Source organism: Kryptolebias marmoratus, linkage group LG12 (genome assembly GCF_001649575.2).
Source record: "Kryptolebias marmoratus isolate JLee-2015 linkage group LG12, ASM164957v2, whole genome shotgun sequence".
Classification (NCBI taxonomy): Eukaryota; Metazoa; Chordata; class Actinopteri; order Cyprinodontiformes; family Rivulidae; genus Kryptolebias; species Kryptolebias marmoratus.
Window position 1 is genome coordinate 6,987,573 of NC_051441.1, and position 22,067 is coordinate 7,009,639.

Here is a 22,067-nt window from a genome sequence, read left to right on the forward strand (position 1 = left end):
ATGTTTAAAACAGAATGAGCTGAATAATTTCCAAGTCCTGATATCACACTAAAAACAGCAAAAAAGCAACAAATAGAGATATAGCCTGACATTTTCTGCTTTATGTGATGATGGGAAGGAAACACAAACACATTTTAATACATAGATGTTCTTGATGTTCATAAGTTTACATACTTCCAAGGGTTTCTGAAAACTTATTGTGGTAAGTTATTTAATTTATTTCTGAAAATATGAGCTTCAGTTTGAGCAGCTGGCAGATTAGCAACATTAAAATGGCAGCAGAGAGAAGTGAGGTTAATCAAGACAGCAAGCAGCCCACACAAACACTTCCTCTTTTAAAGGCCTTCATGTGCTGTTTTCTTTACATTTTAAAGTTCCAATTAAACACAATGATGCCACTGAGTGTTTTTGTAAAAGCAGCAGCATACCAAACTATAATACTTCTTTAAATCATTCCTTTAAATACCAAACAATCATAGTATCACTAAGAAAATCTATTAAACTGAGGACAAATCTGAACTCACTCACCTCTCAGACAAAGTCAAAAGGTTCTCGATGTGTTTTTTTTCCCCCAGTTCATTTTAAAATTTAAAATAAAAAAATATGTATGTTTTTTTTTCTCTTTGAATTTAAGAGCAACTGTTCATTCATAACATCAGAAAATATGTGTCCTTGCAGAGCAGAGCTGTTCTTTTATGTTTTGTTCTGAGAGATAGTAAGTGTTTTAATTCTCTCAGTAGTGTTTTCTGTTTTATTCGCCTCATGGTTGTTTTTTTTCTTTTTTCTCTTATATGTTCATTGTGACCAAAATGAGTTCAATTTATAACACATCAATCCAGTCTCTGTTAAAATAAGTTCATTTTAAATTTCTGTAAATCAAAAATATGTGCTATATTTCAGCTCATTCCTTAAAACAATATGTTGTGTTTGTTATAAAGGATGAGTGTAGTGTGTTACTGTCTTTTGTTTCTGTCATCAGAGTGGTACTTAACACCAAACCATGTTTGTTTTACCAAGTACTTTATGTCCAGACAGTAACCCCTCCCTAACCTTTTCTTTTGTACTCTGTAAAGCTGAATGAAAAGATTAAAAATGGGGAACAAAATCTAGGGAAAATCATCTTCAACCAAATGAAACCAACAGAACAATACCTGCTTGAAGAATAAGATTTAGATTTATAAATCTGTATAAAGACAATAAAAGATCAGCAGTTCATACTAATGATAGATTCGCATTTACAAGTGAGGAAATATGAATGTTGCTGCTGCAACATGACAGAGAAGGAGCAGAAAGTGTTAAATTTCAGTCTGCATCAACCTTTCATCATCATCAACAGTCTGTTTTTATGGCCTGTAGGCCTCCCTGATCTGAGCTCTTACAACTCAACATAAATACACACACAGATGAATTATGTTGCACTATTAATCACAGATTATGATGTGCCAAAGTTTCTCAAAAACATTTGTTTTTAAATCATTTCGAAATGTTAATAGAGGTGGTTAAAACTGATTTCTATGAATCTTTTAGTGAAAAAAGGACATAGGTGCAAAACTAGAGGTGGAAGTTTAACCTCATTTTAAAATGATTGTCTAAACACTGTAAAACAAAACAAAACAGAACAAAGAAATGAAGATGTTTCCCCATTCTTTGAAAAGAATGCAACAGCAGCCTCAGAGAAGTCCTCCTCCTCATCAGTGAGTCAGTCGTCTCTTAGTCTGAATCATTTTCTGTGTTGTCTTCAACTTCTGACTCTTTCTCCTCTATAGCAGCTTTCAGGTCAGGTTCCTGGCCTCTCTCCTTGCCACCAGTGTCATGATTCAAGCTATGACCCAGGGCTTCAGTAACAGTATACTGTTGGTTATTGTGCTGCTACAGAAGGAACTGTGAGCAAGGCTTCAAAAACCTTTACACAGGCCTCACGATTTGAACTACGAGAGTTCGTGATTGTGATTATGAGCGCTGTGATTGTTTGTGAGAATATCAACAAGTGGGATTTCTGAGGGGGGAAGGGTCTGTATGGGATAGATTCTCAAAAAGGGTTAGTAATGTGTGTGTGTCTGTGTATATGACCACTCATAAACAAAAAAAAATCAAAAATCAAATTTTAGTTTCTCTGTTGAAACGACTTGTGTTCACAAAGCTCATGTCAATCAGATCAAAGGAAATAGCTTTTACCACACAGAAAACCCCTAAAACTGTCAAAAGGTTAAGAAAATATTCAGCATATTGAGAATACCACTGAGCCTTGATGAGTCATTTATCTTTCAAGTAAAAGACAAACAAAATTAAAGCAGGAAATCGACAACAAAACTGTGCTGAACTATTTGCAGAGACAGAGTTGTTTTGGGCTGTTTGAACTGATTATGGTTACCCAGGAAAAGAAAGAAACCAAGAAGATAAAATGTTAACCTACTCATAAAATAAACTCTTGAGTCATACTAAATTAAAAATATACATTTAAGCCTTTTTTTCCTGCATTCAAAGAGGAATGGTGGACTTCAGCAGCTGTATGTGACAAGCAAACCCTACTGAAGTTTCCATATGATCCCCACTGAAAATATTCGGGATGTTCCTTAAAATGACAACCGCACATAAAATTATGATCACTTGCATGACGTCAGAGGGTTTATAAAATATTTATAAGTGGTGGTGAGAGTGCATATAACTTCACAACTCCATCATGAGAGGGAGAGGCGGGATGCGCACCGCATGCCCCCCGGAGGCGCGCAGAACACTCGCGCTGCTGAGACTTTCAGGCGCACCGAGACGCGCCGGACCTTTTTTTCTTTCTCCACGCAGAACAAAGAGGAGGGAGGCACGCCGAGATTCTCTTTCAGGCTATGCGTTTCGAGACAGGAATCAATTCAGACGAGTCACCTCAAAGTGCTCAAGAAGAACTTCTTTAAAGGAGGACTGACCCATTTTTCTCAGCTGTGATTCAAGTTTTCCCTCAGTTCAGCAGCCAGTTGTGCGCTGTTGGATCCTCTGAGAAACCTGCTCTCGTCTCGGTTTGTGCACTGTTTCACTTTGGAATCTTTGCGCTTCTTCTCAGGCACTGCGCGCAGACCGGCCGGGAAGGGAGACTCCGATGGAAAACCATGCAGCACTTTGAACCAATGGAGACATGGCACAAAGGCTCCTCACATCTGCGAACAGAGTCAGCGCCAGGTTCGCCTTCATCTTCACCCTGTCTCTGTCCTGCACCTACTTATGCTACAATATCATTTTCTACGGCGGCGCAGTCATGACAAATCAGGGCTACGAGGGGAAACGCTGCCCGCCGAGCAAGAACGCAGGAGGGAAGAAACTTCTGGGGAAATTATCGGACAACAACTGTGCTTCGCCCGATGTCAGCAGGTCCGCTGGCCAGCGCGGATCCAACGAGCAAAGTAGACCCCCCGCGTCGCCTGGAGGTCACTGGGCTGACATGAGTCTGAGGAACATGAGCGTCGCGCAGAAATACGGGAACAAGAAGCTGCCTAACGCGTTAATAGTCGGCGTGAAGAAGGGAGGAACCAGAGCGGTGCTGGAGTTCATCCGGATCCATCCAGATGTGCGCGCTCTGGGGACGGAGCCGCACTTTTTTGACAGAAACTATGACAGAGGGCTGGACTGGTACAGGTGAGGAACATGTGAAGAAATAAACATCATGGGGCACATTTGTTTTTAAATCTTTCTGCACATATTTCCTGTCTATATGGGCTTTTTTTTTAGTTATTGAAATGCATACATTTTTCTTGTCCAACAATAATGCAAGCTTTAAGGCACTTCTAAAACGATGACATTGTTTTGTTTTGTTTTAATCCCCTGATGCACCAAAACTCATTTTGGCTTTTCTAGTCTCCTGTTTCCTGTCACCGCTGAGATTAACATTTAGATTTTTCAGTGCTGATTTTCTCAGTGTTGCTGAAAAGAGAGTGCCACAAGAATGATGTAGCCTAGTGTGATGCAATTCACAGACACACACAGCAACCCCCCCATTCACACACACACACACACACATATACACACGAACACACATTCAGCAAACAATCACAGCCAATGATGCAAGAAGCTTCCAGGTTAACAGTTTCTTGCAAACATGCCGCTCCTGGTTACATCTGGCCCGTGACCTCACCTGCTTGTCTTTGATTCATGTTCTCTATAAAGATGACTCTTGCCAAATCTACATCTTTCATTAACTTGTTTTGTTCATTTCTGTCTAAAACTTAAACCCAGAATGTTGTGGCAATTAAATACAAGGTTCCACTAAACAAAAAAATAAAACTGAATTCTGATAAACTGAGCATACAGCCACTAAAATTTTCACTCAAGGCTGAACATGTTCTCATTAAAAAGAAGGCTCGAGGGTGCTGCATTAAATTTGTTTTTCCTGCAAATCCAGACTTGTTCTATAAGCATGTTAATTCTAAAATCACTAAGGTAGAAATTATAATGCATGCTGTTGATGTTGCCATTTTAAAGGAAGGTCAGTGTAGTTATGGAGATGCAAGGCAATCAGCATCATACTCTCGCATGCATACACTGACTGCTACAGGAAGTGCTTATAAAAGCAGCTTCCAACTGATTTAAAAAAGCTGTTTTATTGTCAGACTAATAAACAACAAACTGTTATAGTTAAGTGTGTTCAAATAAGACATGTTAGATGAATCAAAATGTGCCAAATGAGACTTAAAATCATTTGCCTAAAATTTTTTGTGTTTTTATTTCAGCATCCTTGTAGTATTGGTTCCGGAGACATTTCAGCATATAGTTGCAAATCCGAATTGGCACCTATGTCAGTGATATTAAAAAAACAATAGTGCTAATCTGTAAACACAGGCACAACCAGCTCATTTGAGTCAGGGCCAAGGTACGAGCAGCACGAGTCACTGGAGCAAACAGACATGTCTGATTAGTTATCAGATTATGAAACAATCGAAAGATTTACAGGAAACACTACAATAGATTTTTTTTTTTTTTTTTTTTTTTTTTTTACTGATTTGGGATCAGACTGTTGAAATAAGGGAGAAAAAGTCAACACAACTCGTGCCCAAATATAACTGTAAAAAAAATGGACGTGCACAGAAGCCAGCCTTCACTGCAACTAACTGTCCAGCCCTGAATGTCAGTAAACAGCTGTTATGAACCACGGGTCGCTATCTGGTTATTTTTTATTCTACATTTAGAGACAATGCAAGCCAAAATCATCTACAAATTAAAGTCATATAGAAAAATAAAATGGAGTTAATGACAAGTTTTCAGTGATTCAGTTGTGTCCTCTGAAAGGGACATTGCAAGTGTTTTTCAGGTGTTAATATAGTATAATATTGTGAAAAGATCACATTTTTATGGCTCCAAAAATGCTTCTTTTCTGAATTTTCTTTTAAAAAATTGAATGTACATATATTATACATGATTTTCATTATATAAGAGTTAAGGTTAGAGCGTCCATAGAACCAAAACCATACAAGCAATTTCTCCTGCTGTCAAAGTCAGTTAACATTTGATAAAAACAACACATACGTGGTTAGGATTATATATTCATTGCCTGGCTTGAAGTGTTCTTTATACATTTTTAACTTGTGGACAAACTTAATTATTATGATTTCTTCTGACCCTGGTCTGAAGTGAAAATCTACAGAGGATGATACAGGTTAGGAGTCATCACATAAATATATTAACACTTTTCAGCCATAAGGAGAACATTTCTCACTAGTATAGCAAGAGAAAATGAGTACTGATATGAGAATGAAGAAATTCTTAAAGTGTGGCTTTGTGGTAGAGTGAAACAGACGGAGTGTTGTGGTCACCAGTTGTAGAAAAGGTTGTGTTTTTCATAGCTTCGATATAAAGGAATTACAAAACAGCCATGATGCTTTCTTCTGCCTGTGTACCAGACCGGATCAGACATCAATTCATCAAACGTCATATTTCCCTCACCATTAATCCACTCACTGTTTCAGGGTCACTCCATCACTTAAATCTACTTTATAAATAAGCTTTGCTGACACAACACCAACAGCAGCAAACACTTCAACAGAAAGCAAACCGGCTGGTTTGATTTAGTTTTATTTTGTTGTCACTCAGCAAGGTCCCATGCTAAAAAAATGCCACTTGAGGAAAATTATAAAACTGGAATATTGCATACTTGTCCAAAGTTGACAGTTATTGTGTTCAAATCATACTTAAACAATACCTTGTGGGGGAAAATTGAATAACTTGTCACCTAAACAGTTATTTACTGTTGCTCTGTTGGCACCTATATGCTTCTCTGCTTTGTTGCTTTAAGCTACTGGGAGAAGGTTTTAGTAACATTTGTAACATCTGTCTCTGTGTTTGTTTCAATTACCAGCCTTGTCTGTTAAAGTCCATCATCTACCTGTATTTTTTTAGTGTATGTAATGTGAAAAATTATAAAAACCTCTTATTTCATGAAAAACTGCAAACATTAAAACATTTTTGAAAAATCCTTTCAGAACTTAAGATCTAGGATTAACGTCTGATTAATTGTAGTTGAAACAGGAGCCAGCTACACTACTCAGATCATCTTTATGTACAGAGCACATTTAAGGCAATTTAAATTGACCACAGAGCTGTGTAATAAAACCATAAAAGGAAGAAAGTGAACCACTGACAGACTGTACTCTGGATCCCAACCTGATTTCTATTTAAATGTTGTGGTCAGCTGTATCACAATCTGAATTAGGATTAAAGTACACAAGATGCACAAATGTTCTTCTATGAAATGAAAATAAAAATAAACAAATGCAAATCTGTCATTGCAAAGTAATGTTTGAGTCATCATCCAGATGGTTGAATTTGCTCCATAATATTATCAATCTGACCTTTATTTAAATTGTTGACAACTGGTTTTCTAAAATACTAGAAACTTCAAACTCACATGATTCACACTTTAGAATCATTTCTCTTCCAAAGATGATATAAGCTTTATGACATTTCATTTTTTTTCTCTTTTGGTTTCAGGTAATATTCCATAGGTTTTATCTGTTCAGCAGTCAGAAACATACAACATGGGACACCAAATTAACTCCCCTAAGTTTCAGTGTTCTGGCCAGTTGTTCTGCACAGTCTGTCTTGTTACATTAAGCGTGTGACAGACCATTTAGGCTCAGAAGAAAAATGGTGCAGTGTTCATTACTGTGCTTCCTGAAGAGAACACACGCATGGCCTCATTTATTTTGTGTGTGGGTATTCACATAACGACACAGGACCTGATGAAACAGACATTCCTCTGCCACCAATTTCCCTACTCTTTTCTTTCCACTTTTTCCCATTCTCCGCCGAATGATAAAGATCAAACAAAAACACATTGCTATACACCATCAAGACTTAAAAGGGCATCTAAGCTCTATTGATTTTGAAGAAGTCAAAAGAAGATGCTCCTCTGAAAAGAGTTGAAATTGTATGAGAGGCAGCAGCTACAAATATTCTCCAGGTCCACATTAATTGGCTCGGGGAAGCAGGGAGCTCTGAAACAGCCGCATCAGAAAGGTTGATGAGGACAGAATGTTGGATGGTCCTTATTTAACATAGAAAACTGCACATTATAGAATGAGGGATGGTGAGGCATAACTCTGCATTATTAATGAGCTATCTTCATTCCAGTGCAGCTCTGAGATACGGACTTGTTAACCACAAAACAGTTCTTTTGGAGACATTTTCAATATGATACAAGTCTGAAACAAAGAGCGATTGGGATGCTGCTGACATGCAAACGCTCTTCGCCAATTAAACAAAATACAGTGCCATTTTAATCTGGCAACTATGATGGAAATTTGAAATATGCTGTAATAAGAGATCACATTTTGTAGCTCTTGCTTGTATCTTAATTAGCCAGTCAGACAATCACTTTAGCTGGATATTCTGCATTTACTTGTATGAAACTGAAGTTTGTGCTTTTGTTTCTTAGAGGATGTGTAACTGAACCAGCCCAATGATTTCTTTATCAAACCATCAAAACTAAATACAATAAATAAATAAATAGCCAATATTTCAAGTAATGACCAACTACTTCACATCAAGTTAAAACAGTTACAGCAAAAAGGTATGATGCTCTCAAGCTAAAGTAATATTTAATAGTTTACTGTTAAATTAAACGTAACATATTGTGTTAAAAATTATATTAACTAATTGAATATGTTTATATTGCATATATATTTAATAGAATAATGATAATGTAAACTACGATCCTTTTTTTTCAGATTTAGGAAAATATTGAGCTTAAAGGAATTTGAAAATACAATGTCTGCTTTTAGAAAAAAACAATAAAATGTGTAGTTGTATCCCCTTTTTCTCCTGTTTTCCATGTAAATATTCACAGCAAACATAAATCCCCAGCACTCATGCTCTCTTTAACACCTCTTCAGCTGGTAAGGATTTTTATGTTGGTTCAAAAATCTGAAAGTGTTACCAGACTGTCTCAAAAATTGTCAAAATGAGATTTCATATCATTTCTTTTCTGTCAACCACAGCGATCTCTTGCTGAACCCTAGCAGTTAAAAGGGTAAAAAATGCTGTGCCACCTAAAATGGATGATAAATCACAAAAAAATGTGCAGCAGGTAATGTAAAATTGCTCAACTGATCTCTAAAAATCAGTCTATGTCCAAACTGATGTCTAAACCTGGGCTCTACAGGCTTCCATTCAATACATTTTAAATTTGTTGACTCCATTTGCACATTAATATCACAGTCATGCAAATAAATGTGTGAAATACAAACAATTCATTTTCATTTTGTTCTAAACTAGTTTGACAACTTTCCATAACAAAACTAGTCGCACAGTTTTTGAAACTTATGGCAGAAAATATTTTTAGCCAAAAATGAGCATTAATGTGACCTGGAAGCATTTTTTTCATTTGTAATGTAAGTGCAAAGATTATTATATTTAATGTTTTTCCTCTTGGGGGATGATCTGAAAAACGATTTCATAAAGGAAAAACAACAGCTGACAATAATTTTGCTCTTATTGAAGGAATCCAATTTTATTATTTTAGCTGTAATGTACAATTAGAGTAATCTGAACCACAGGCAAGAAACCTGACAAAAGTCCTGAATAAACTGAGCTCTCATCATTCAGCTTTCTTACGTTTTACCTGTAAATAAACAAAACAAACAACAACAAAAAAAAACAGTGAATGTTGTGGTGGCAGATTTTAGTTAATGCACTTAACAAGGTTGTTTCCTGCTTGATCTCAAAGAACCAAACTAAGTGTACACTGNTATATATATATATATATATATATATATATATATATATATATGTACACACACACTATGTCACTGCAGGAATATCCAGCAGTTAGCCATCCTTAGCTCACTTGCAGAGATTTTCAGCTTGTTAACTCTCCCCTCTTGGCAAACCCAGTGTCTTTATTGACCACAGATCAAATCCTGTCTGAGCTGTCCCTGCTCTGCTCCACTTTCTGTCTCCTTTTGTACTTTCCCTCCATCTCAGGGTAAAAAGTTCTAAAGTTGTGCAATTTGTCTGCTCTCCATTTATAAATATCCTTGACAGTCACATTGCTAGAGGCTTCACTGAAGAGCTGCTTAAGTCTTCTGTGTTGATCTCAATGTTCATGTCACCTGAGATGCTGCTGAAAAGCTACACAATCTGAGAGGAAGTGAGCATAAAAGTCATTTTCACTGACTGATCACTGTTGTGAGGGGAGAAATATGAGAATTATTGAGAATTAAACAATTTCTAAATGCTTTCCTTTGCAAGCTTATGTAATTATACTTTAAAATATTATAGAATTTTACAACCCTAATTCCAAAAAAACATGTCATGTTGTATAAAATGTGAATAAAAGCCAAATGCAATCATTTGCAAATCTTACAAACCCTTATTTTATTCACGATGGAAGATAGCAAACATTAAATGTTTAAATAAAGTATTTACACCATGTTGAAACACCCATGTTTACCCCTGTGAAATATCTCACCTTCTTTTAACATCAGTCTGTAAACGTCTAAGAACTGAGGAGAGCAGCTGCTGGAGGTTTCGGTGGGGAATATTGTCCCATTCTTGTGTGATGTATGATCGTATCTGTTCAACAATCATGGGTCTTCTTTGCTGTATTTTTTGTTTCATGATGGGCCAAATGTTTTCAACTGCAGGCTGGCCAGTTCAGCACCTGGACTCTTCTACTATAAAGCCATGTTGTTGCAATGGATGTAGAATGGGGTTTAGCATTGTCTTGCTGAAAAATACAAGGCCTTCACTGAAAAAAGACTCATCTGGATGGGAGCAGGTGGTTATCTAAAATCAAGAGAACAGTTTTCCACTTTGCCTCTGGGATGTGGTACTGCCACAAAATTTTAAATTACCTTTTTGTTTTTTTTTCAAAAATTGTACAATTTCTTAGTTTAAACAGTATGTTTACTATGTTCCATTGTGAATAAAATGTAAGGTTATGAGGTTTCCAATTCAATACAGCTTTTTTCACATTTTACACAACTCTCCAACTTTATTCTTAATAGGGGATGCACAAAAATTAAGCAGTAATTCTCATTACAGAGGGTTCTATTTAGGATTTCAGAAGCTTTCTTGTCTATTTCAGTGTCTTTATTTCTGTGTCAGGGGATACTTTGCCTTATCAAATGATAATGTGACAGCTCGGAGCTCAGTTCAATTGAACATGTTATTGCTCAAGGAAAGCAAGTGTCAGTCATTTCCTTCTCCAGGTCAAACCATGAATAATTGTTATTTCAAGGAAAACAGGAGCCTTAAGTTAAAATGACAGGAGTTAAATAAGATCGTGTTCGAGGTTGAATATATGTGGGAACCTTTTGTCATTCTACAGGAGTGTGTTGTTTGGTTATATTTTCTGTATATATTTTTCGATTTTGCTATCTGCACACAAAAAAAAGAGATTATTTTTGTAACATATCAGGCTCATTTAAAATTTTATTTCCAGCCAGTTTTACTTTAATTAAATTAGAGGAATGGCTACTTTCAGGATGCTAAATTGTTTTTCCCCACTGTTCCTCACCAGGCTGAAATGGATACGACTTTGCTGTAATCACCTGGACTGCTGGACTGTTAACTCTTAATAGACTTTGAAAGTGGCAGGTTTCTGTTGCTGGTGATTAATGATGAGATGTCATTCCATCTGTAATCAAAGTGAGTGATAGTTTAATAATGAAGCGGCTTCACCAGTGGAGATTTATGCTGTCATACCAGGAAAGAGGACAATGCCATTTTTAGGAAGTACAGTGGCACAGGCATTATGAGAATCTTGCAGCAAAAAAACATTTTCCCTGCACTGTGGATCTGTCTAATACAAAACTGACTTTGGGCAGCAAGTAGCAGGTCTGTGTGTGATATTTCTCCTTCAGGAGATTTCAGGAGTAATGGTTTGCATTATTTCCGCATTTGTCTTTGGAAAACAAATAGCAGAATGAAATCACATTTGGGAATCCTAAAATGTCCGTTTGATTATAAAACAACATATAAAACAGGTAGGAAAATTGGATTTAAAGGACTTGTAACAATTTAAAATATAATACAGTTCCGTAAAGCTTGGGAGCTTTATTTAAAAATGTAAATTATTCTCAGTTTTTTATCTTTGTACAAGTTTGAAACTGCTCTCTACATAAAAGCATTTTATTTTTATTGGTGAGCAGTTTGTGTATCACCAAGAGCTGTGACCATTATTCCTCTGCATGCTGCTTTCCATACTGGTAATGTGAGCCCAGGGGATTTCTTTTTTTAATAATATATTGTGCTTGTGTTGTGTTGCTAAATTACTCCAGAGACCAGACAACGACAGAATGCAATGGATACTTTGAACTGGACCTCTCCGTGGTCTGCCTGTGAGTGTGCCTGTTGTTTAATGGGCAAGGTTCATTATCAGACCTTGTAATGACAAGCATTTATTGCCCAGTGGGATGGTTAGACCATTCACTAAATCCCTGTGCCTTGCAAATGTAGGATTGCTGGGAACTGTGATAATTTGAGATAATTCCCAAAAGATCAAATTTGCATAAATTTCTTTGACTCCAACCCCTAACTCTTCAATGCAGTTGATGCATCAAAATGTACTTTAACAAGAAAAAAAAGTGTTTTGGATAGACTTAGTATATTTTACCTCAAAGGATTGCTTGGGATTTCTTACATCTATCTTTTCTGCCTTCTCCTGTATCTTGTTGACTACAACAATGTCCTGTTGGTCAGTCATTATCTGTTTGTCAGTCTGGATCTGGAAGTTGCACAGTATCTTAGCCCTGTCGTTCTCCACCACCCTTGGTGGAGCCTTCCACTTTGACTGTGGGACCTCCAGTCAGTATTCAGTACATAGTATATGTTCCTATACACTATTCCAGCCATTTTGTTGTGGCATTCCATCTACACCTTGCCTGTCTGCATCTTACATCCTGCTATTTTGTGCTGAACTGCCTCAGGGACATCTTTGCACAGCCTCCATCCAGCTTCCTTGTCTTGATATCAGTGGCCAGGTGGGGTATCTGATGAGTGGCAGAGCATATGTGTTGATGGTTTGGACTTTGTTCTTATCATTCCGATGGCTCTTCAGGACCTGCCTTACTCCCTTTACGTACTAAGTTGTGGCTGACTTCCTTTCAGCCTCATCATGGTTAACTCTAATCTTAACCCTGTTGTATTCCAAGGTATCTGTAGCTGTCCTGAATAGCTGCAATGTTGCGTTAGTTCAAGGGTCTTTTCGATTGAAAATATTGGCATGCAGAAAAACAAGAACATTTCTAAATAAAATAAAAGTTGTCCAATTTTTGTAGGCTAAATATAACTTTGTTGCCAAAAAACTTTTGCATTTGTGCTAAAAGTTGCAAAGAGAAACTACCTTGGCCTGACAACATCCGACAGTCAAAGTTCAAACCAAACTGGCAAGACGGTAATAAATTCTGAGTTCATTGATCGTGCACAAGGAGATGATTCAAAGCTGACCTTTACTTGTTCAGAGAGTGTGCATCTCTGATGAGCTTGCGTTGCTCTTTAGACATAGAAGTTGTTGAACAGGACACACCTGTCTGAAACAGGCAGAGCAGTCTTCTTCTTTTGTTTCTCACTTTAGCACTTCTAAAAGTGATGCAGCACTTTGTGCATTCATAGCGGTCACATAATTAATATTGATGTTTCACTGTGAAAAACCCAAGCAGTTATACTTGGAACCAATGGATTTAAACTCATTTCATAAGAAAGACTTTAAGGCCTTAAGATCCTGTTTTTTGATTAGCTTTTTTCTAAATTTAAGTGATCTTAGTTCCACCGATATCCAGCAGAGCATGAGGTATTTCCAGCACCTCAATGACTCTGAATCATCTATATAGTGAGTGATAGTTTAATAATGAAGCAGCCTCAGCCGTGGAGATTTATGCTGTCATACCAGGAAAGAGGGTGATGCCAATTTTAGGAAGTACAAAAGGCAAATAATTTTACTTTAACACTGAAGCCACTTGGAGTCTTGCACTAATGATCAATTTTAAATATTTTATACATATTGTTTTTACTGGCCAAATATAAACACTGTACTTTCTGACAGGCATTTACTTTTTTGGAAAGTGAAAATAAACACATTCACATTTAATTTATTCATTCTGTAATAACATCTCAGCATCCATGGACCTAAGAATAATTCAAGACCTTCTGCTTCTACATTGCCAACAGAGATAAATCATTCACCTAGATATCCGTCAGGTTCTTGCAGCTTCACTACAATATTTATACAGGTTTTCAGCATGCTGTAGTTCATTAATAAGAGGTTTCTTTTTCTCATCTAATAATGTTTGCATCGGACCTGCTAAAAGCATTTCATGAATTTATTATAGACTGGAGCTGTCAGAATAAAACTGACAAAGTGATTACTTTATATCTCTAACAGAAGCCTGAATTATCCTAGGGGTAGATTTATCCTAATGATGCAAGGAATGGTTGTGCAAAAACAATCTAAGTCACTTTGATTTCAGGCTTTTATCTTCTGCGATAAAATCTTCTTAAAAAAAATAAGTCAAAGCATAATGTAATATAGAGCTTCTTTATTGTGAAATGGCACCATGAAAGGAACAGTGTGTGTTAATTCATTAGTGGCTTTTTCCCATTTACAGTTGCTGACTGGGGTGTTTTTGGCGCTTAAACATATCAAGTTGTGACTTTCTGTCAGATCTTTTTTTTCTGTGTGTGTGTGTGGGGGGGGGGAGAGGAAGCTCTCTCATTACAGCATCAAACTCAGTGCTGAATGATCCTGAATAAATGTTCTTTCAACCATGTACTCCCATAGAATGTTTCTTTTGTAGTATTGAGATCTTCCACACCTGAGTTCGTTTTCCCAGAGTTACTAAAATGTCAGCGCCAGGCCTGTAATGCATCCTGATTTAAAGTTTGACCAAGAATTGTGAAGAAGATTGTAAATTAGGCCAACAAATTTACTGTTGATCCTGAGTGAGAGGGTGGTAATCAATCCAGGCATTTTTTGTTCAAATGTCAGTTAAACGAGGTGCACGTCTGGACAAGTGAGTTTGCACATTCTCACACATTTGTCAGAACAGAAAGTGAGATTTTCTCTATTGCAAGTATTTTAAACTTTTGGGAACAAATCCACTTCAAGCAGTTCCACTAGAATTATCATCTTTATTTTCTAATTGCAAATATTTGTTATCTACAGCAGCTACAGAATGTCCCATCAGAACTTAGACCCTCAGTTTTATCTTTTCATTTCAGATGTTGTGTGCAGGGCTGATGGTTCCTTGGGGGCATAATATTTAAAAAAGACACATTGGGAAAAGCAAATTTCTGATGGTTGGTTCAGACACCTACCTCAGGTATCACATGTTTTGCTACTGCCCTGGTTCTAACTGGATCTCCATATAACATATCAATGAGCCGCTGCTGAGTGATTTTGTTAAAAGATTTACTGTTACCTTACTGGTTCCTGTACAACCACTACATTCAGTCATACCTGATCCATAAGACATGTGGACATAAATGTTGGACAACCAGACAAACAAGCCTGAACATGAGTCCCAACTACAAAAGGCTAGATCAAAAAATCATTGGTAGATATTACAGGCACAGCTCAGTGGTCCTCATTAACATTACTCAACAAAAGACAGTACAGAAGGGATTGGTCCTGACTAACATGAAAGCACCCATAGCCCTGTCTGATTTAAATAAAAAAACAAAGACTGATGTTCTTTGATCAGTGGATTGCACCTTCTTTTTTCTTGGCTGCAGTTACAGAGAAACAATCCTTTGAATCGACAACTGACAGGTGAAACTGTAGACTTTCCATGACAAGATAGATGCTTTAGGTATTGGTTTAATGAGCCAGGGGTGGAGAAAAAATAATAATAATTTTTAGTGAGCCCCAAGCAAATAAGACCTTTTTAAAATATAATTTTAATCTTTCTGTTTTTAACTCAATGTGTGAGCAGACTCCCAAAAAAGCAATTAATTAATCTCATGTTAGATAAGAACTTCCTTTCTCCGCTGAGGTCTGACACTGAGGAACTTCACACAAAACTTACCTTAGCTTCCATTATGGCTGATTCTAATGATTCAAATAATATATGACCAGCTTGTTCTATAAGAGGCATAAAATTCAGTTTACATGCAGACAAAGAAACAATTAATTAAAACTAAATCTCTGCTATTTGTTGGCTCTCCATACAAAGCTTGTGTCTTTAATTATGATCACAATCAGTGTCTAAAGATTTATAACAGTTTGTCACAATCAAGAATTAGTCACTGACTTGCTATTTTCTTCCATAACATATAAATTGTACATGTATTTAAATTTTTAAAAGTTGTTAGTTTATTAACATGGTTATGCAAAATACTTCAACATTTTACCATAAAACAGTACTGTTTAAGGAGTGGATGCTAAAATGAAAAATCTTATTTACATTTACACAGCATCTTATTGTACCAAAGAAAAAATATATTTTTTGTCTTCTGATTATGTATAGAAGGCAAAAAGACCATGTTTCTCATTGTTCTGTTGCAGATGAATGGCTTACCTGTAGCTTTCTCTTTTTTTTTCCTCTCAGGAATTTACTCAGCTTGCAAAAATTAAGCTTAACACCTTCCAGTCACAGTGAGTCAAACCACCTCCAGATGCAATCCAGATGCATTTTTCTTGCAAATGTGTCATGCATACATTAACACCTCTCGGAATGTGTTTTTTCCAGATCACATTTTATTAATATCCAGTGCAAATGGGAATTTATCACAGACTGTTTATGGCAATGTGTGTCTAAAAATGTATTTTTGAGACATTATCTGCTTTTAAAGTGAACTTATGCATTATGAACAGAGCAAAATTGAATCTTTATTGCTTCTATTATTCTTTTACACTTTCTTTCTACCTTCAGGCGCTCCTTGTCTTTTCTTTTACACACATCTTGTTTATATCAGCTGTATCAGTTCACTATAGCTTCCTTGTAACGGTGATTTAATCTATCAGACACTAAGACTCCCTAGGAGTAAACAAACATCAACAGCTGTAAAAATCAATAAGTCAAGAGAAGATGGATTCTCCAACTTTATCCAGTGAACTAACTCACCTTTATGAGTTTACTCACTAAACCACCAAGCTGAGAGAGGGAAAGATTCCAGTGAGAATTATCTTATTTTAACATCTGTTTCCTGAATGTCCCAGCTTCCTCCTGCTGTGCAGTAAGCTGTCAACAGATAAGTGTTGTGAACAGTCAGAAACAGGTCGCTATATTATTTTGAGCAGAACCATCTTTGAACTTCCACTGCAAGTGTTGGTGTTGTCAGTTAAGTTTTGTAGTAAAACAAGTTGCAGTTTTGAACACCACAAATCGTCTTTTTTTTTTTTTTCCAACAATCGTAAAAATGTATGGAACTGACAAGCCAGGTATCAAAGATAGCCTACATCCTTCAGCAGGCATGAGATCGCTCTAGATTCTTCACCTTCTGGAAAAAAAATGGTGCAAGTCTAGTGTGTGTGTGCTTGTGTGTGTGTGTACCAAAGCTGTTTGCTTGAAAAGGTGTCGTTCTCATAAAAGATTAATAGTTCCCCGGTGGCCCTGAGGCACCCAAGCCAACAACTCGGGAATCATAAATAAAACTAAATGGATCGATATTTCTAAGACTTTAGCAGGCTACCCCTACCTTGAGAGAAAAAAGCTTTAGGAAAGGTTAGGTTTTAATCGAAGCCTTCCTCTGGTAATAATAAAGAAAGTGTGCTATTTATCATCAGTGCTGAGATCCAGAACTGGTCCACAAGCTGTGACTGTAACTGTAGAAATTTATACACTATGTCTTCTGTAATCATAAAAACAGAAAGAAATGCCATGGAATTACAGCACTCCTTCCAAACTGTTTTTTTTTTGGATGATTTCACAACTAAGTCACTTTTTTATTTATTTTTCTGGAGGAAACAGACAGTCATGGATGTATGACTGATCTCTGAATTGTAAATGAGGCAAACATTCTCTAAACTGCCAACCCCACCTGGATATTAATCAACTTTTATTGACCAAAGTGTCAAAACAAAATGACGTATTGCAGTTGGATGGAAATTTCTTATGACAAACATGACAAATACAGTCATTTGCCTCTAGTTTGCAAACCCATTATCGTGGCAGCATGATGATAATAATTATGATGCATGTTTAGGTTGGACAACCTGCCTTGTCACAACGGAGTATCCAGCAAATATATTCACATATGGTACATTTGGGACCTCTTCTCATTACAGCATTGCAGTACAAAGGACACATATTTGTGTAAAATCTAAGAACCATAATAAACAAAGTTTTGCATATAGATTTCTTTTTTTTACTCAGACGTCTTACAAATATTTTGGATGGAAAGCAAACTATTTTCCTTTTATTGTTGGGATTATGACAAACTAATGTTTAAATTACCATTGTTTAAAATGCCTATTTATATGACAAGCTATGCATTTATTTAATATCCTGGATATGAAGTGTCGTTTTTGTCTAGTAGTTTGTGCCTAAACTGCATCATTTGAAGATTTAGCAGCATTAGTTCTACATTTTGGTGTACTAGTTCAACAAACACTCTTGTTAGTAACATTTTTTTTTTTCTAACTACTGGCTCTTTTGCCCATCTAAAAATTGTCAAGTAGTTGACAAGTGCACCTAAAATGTTTCCTTGTTAAGCAGTAAACATAATTTGATACTGAATTTGAGCAACTGAATTTGAGCAACTAAATTTGACGTATTAGATAATGAGTCAACATTTTAGACAAAACTAGCTGACATTTTTTGGTTAACTAGTAAGGCCAAATTATGCTTTAACTAGTCAACTGATGGGTACTTTGGGTGTTACTAGGTTGGTACATTTAGTGCAGTATAGTCACAAACTAGTGGGCAAAATTTATGCATGCTATCAAGGATATTGAATAAAAACACAAACAGAATGTCATATGAATAGATATTTTAAACAGTGGCACACGAAACATATTTGAATGTAAAAAATTGTTACTAAAGTAACATTTCATTCCTTGATTTTTACTTGGAACAGTTTCTACACTAAAGTGCTGCAGCCTTAACAGCTCCAGATCCCTGCAGCAATGTTTTTAAGATCTTTCGTGATGCCTGTGACAGGCACTGTTGTTCACATCTCAGTTAAAACTTCCTCCTGAGTTAGATGCCCATGAAAGAGAAAAGCATGCTGAAATGTTCCTGGACAGGGAAAAAAAAAACAGCTCTTGCCAACTCATTTATGTGTGTTTTATTCTTTGTCTTTCCTCACAAGGGAACTGATGCCACGGACACTAGACAGCCAGATCACGTTAGAGAAGACTCCCAGCTACTTTGTGACGAGAGAGGCACCCCGACGCATCGCCAGCATGTCTCATGAAACCAAGCTGATTGTTGTGGTAAGAAACCCCGTCACAAGAGCCATCTCCGACTACACACAGACTCTTTCTAAGAAGCCTGACATTCCAACATTTGAAGAGCTTGCTTTTAAGAACAGAAGTTTGAGTCTTGTAGACACATCTTGGAACGCCATTCGGATTGGGATGTATATTCTGCATCTGGAGAACTGGCTGCAGTACTTCCGTCCTTCGCAGATGCACTTTGTAAGCGGCGAGCGGCTGATAACGGACCCGGCAGGGGAAATGGGCCGTGTTCAGGACTTCCTAGGACTCAAACGAATAATCACAGACAAGCACTTCTACTTCAATCGAACCAAAGGTTTCCCCTGCCTAAAGAAGCCGGAGAGCAGCAGTCAGCCACGATGCCTCGGCAAGTCCAAGGGCAGGACTCACGTACAAATCGACCCGGAGGTCATAGAGCAGCTGCAAGAGTTTTATAGGCCATTTAACATTAAATTTTATGAAACAGTGGGACAAGACTTCAAGTGGGAGTGAATGTATAGACTGACTGACGTTCATAAATGCCTACCTCTTGGAACATAAAGAGAATATCTTCAATTGTTTGTTTTTTTAAGTTATGTACTGATATAATCTCAGCTGATATTGAGATTAATATAAAATAATATACTACAATTTAGTATTTAAAATATAATTATATAAATATTTTACATGTGAGTCATTCTGAAGACAAGTGTAATTTATTTAATAAGAAAAGATATATATATATATATGGTTTCCTTAACATGCAATATGGATTGTTCAACTAGCAGCCTATTCTAAATTCATAAACAAATTCATTACCAGATAACTATTACAAAGCTTCCATGCCATTTAGCCTCACCAGACACACAATAATGACACTGCTTAAATATTTATTATCTAGATTGCTTATTTATTTATTTATTATTTCCTAAAAAAATGAACTGCTGTCTTTGCGATTAAAATGAGCACTCAAAATGAAGTCGCCTCAAAATGTCAGACGAATAATAAAATCAGTCTGTCAGTTATTGTGCAATTAAATTTATCTTGTTTTAGCAGATATAAGCTATGGGGATTTGTGTCAAATTAACTGAACAAATATACTGAGAGTAATGAGAGTAAATAACGGCTTAATTAGAAATTATTTACCTTTGACAGTTTTAACTTTTGTTGAAATTCAACTTCTGTGTATTTTTGTTGTGTTCATCAAAATAAAAGTCAGAAGGCTGAAATGAAAATGTTTATTGAAGATGCTTCTTTTTTTTTAATAAAAATACAATGTGAAAGAAATGTGTTTCGTCTTATAATTAATAATAATGCACATAAAGTACAATCTTATGCAGATTTCAGTAAATTCTCATTCTGGTGGTATCATCCAATACTTACAAAATTAAGTATATATTTTTTTAGTGTATCCATGCAGATTTTACAAACAAAAATTCTGAGAAACATAACATTCTACTTCTTACATGCCCATTAAATCCACAACAACAATGGAGCTGTTTTCACATTGTTTTGTGCTTTTAGCTGGTTTTGTCCTGACTCTGTTGCTATTAAATTTCAGTGTGCAGAAAACGATTGAACTGCAACTAACCTAACAAAAACAATACAACTGTTTCAGCAGTATAAATAGGCCTTCTAAAACTGTTTATTTGCTCTTTCCAAAAATATCCCTGTAAACATGACAGCATTTCTAGCAACGCCTTCATCCACATGGAAACTGCAAAAAACAACCCAAAATACTGTAGTAACTGTGCCAGGCCTGTATGTGGCGCTGTAACACTGCAATAAAAACACACCAAAACCAGGAAACAATGTTTGGAGCATGCACAGTGGGTGCAAAATGTAAACACAACAAGAAGAAGAAACCCTTGTGTTGTAGGTTAGATTAGAGGTGGAGCGTCATAAAATCATATTTTATTCTGGTGCTTTAGAAGAAGCAGCCTTCAGTGTATCAGAAGCTCCCATCATAGTGTGTTTCCCTTCGAATTTTCTCGAGATTTTACTTTTCAATAAAAAAGAAGGATTTTTCAAATACTTTTTCATGCAGGTTTAGATGTTTGGTGCTACTGTGAGGACCAATGTTCAATTTATTTTTCAGTATATCTACCTCTACATCTCTGTGGCGATACCATGGTATGAACAAGATAACTCAGCTGCATAGTTAACACCGCACCCCGTTGAAAGATAATATATTCATTTCCAAATGCTTCTATGCATGTCATTGATCTCATTATCTTTCACAATCCCCTTTTTTTTTTTTTTTGATTGATTTGATGGTGTCTCTGCTCTGAATAGCTGTCCGTGCTAAGCAGTCATATTAACCTCCTGAATTTTCACCCTGGAGCCCTTCGGAGTTGTCATTAATGATTTCCACTGATGCCTAGAATCCTAGACAGGAGAGAGATGGAAAATTCTTGTGAAAAAAAAGGGGGATTCACACTTTTAAAAAAGTAATAATGATACAATATTAAAGCTATTTGTATGCAAATGTGTGCATTTGTCACACTTAAACTGTTACAGCAAAATTACTGATAACTGCTGTTGGTATTTTTAATATCAAGTTTTAGTGTCAAATCATTAGGTGTAACAATCTGAAATGTTGATCTTCTTCATGTGTCAGTACATTATGTCACTGCATTTGTTTTAGAATTTTAATTTGTCTTCATCGTTAAGGAGCCAAGCATCCGAATGACAGCATGTTTTAAATGCAGCTTTATTCTGAGGACATGTATATAAAGCTTCTCCCAGAGGCAGATTTAATCATTTTTGAGGCCCAAGGCAAAACACAGACATGAGGCCCTTCACTTCCTGTCATTCTCATTATTTTTCAATCCGTATCTAAGATATACTTCCTATCCACAATCAACATTTCTGATACTCAAATGTTCGCTTTTCTATTAGAAAAATGTTACATTTCCAATTCATAATGGGCTCTCAGCTCCAGATATTTACAAAAACATTATTTCTATCACAAATAATCATTGTAAATATCTACAATATAGTTTTTACAGAAAGAAACTCACATTTCACATATCTATTATGAAGTGGTGTACTTCATTTATTTTCCATTTTTCATGTTAAAACGTTGTTTTGTCATGTCACCAATTTGTCATCTTAAATTTTTTGTAGATATTTCTAAAGACATTGTTGCTAGTCATTTTTCCAGGGTTTGATTTCTGAAAATACAAAATAATCAGTTATAATATTAATATCGAATAATCCTAATGATATT

General features: G+C 36.2%; 1 protein-coding gene across 1 annotated transcript; it reads left to right on the forward strand.

The window, feature by feature from the left end:
• Positions 1-2,752: 2,752 nt before the first annotated feature.
• On the forward strand, positions 2,753-20,076 carry hs3st2 (heparan sulfate (glucosamine) 3-O-sulfotransferase 2). Its single transcript, XM_017429313.3, has 2 exons — positions 2,753-3,621; positions 18,730-20,076. Exons 1-2 carry the CDS (start codon positions 3,125-3,127, stop codon positions 19,346-19,348), a joined length of 1,116 nt encoding a protein of 371 aa, XP_017284802.1. The 5' UTR covers positions 2,753-3,124; the 3' UTR covers positions 19,349-20,076.
• Positions 20,077-22,067: the final 1,991 nt, after the last annotated feature.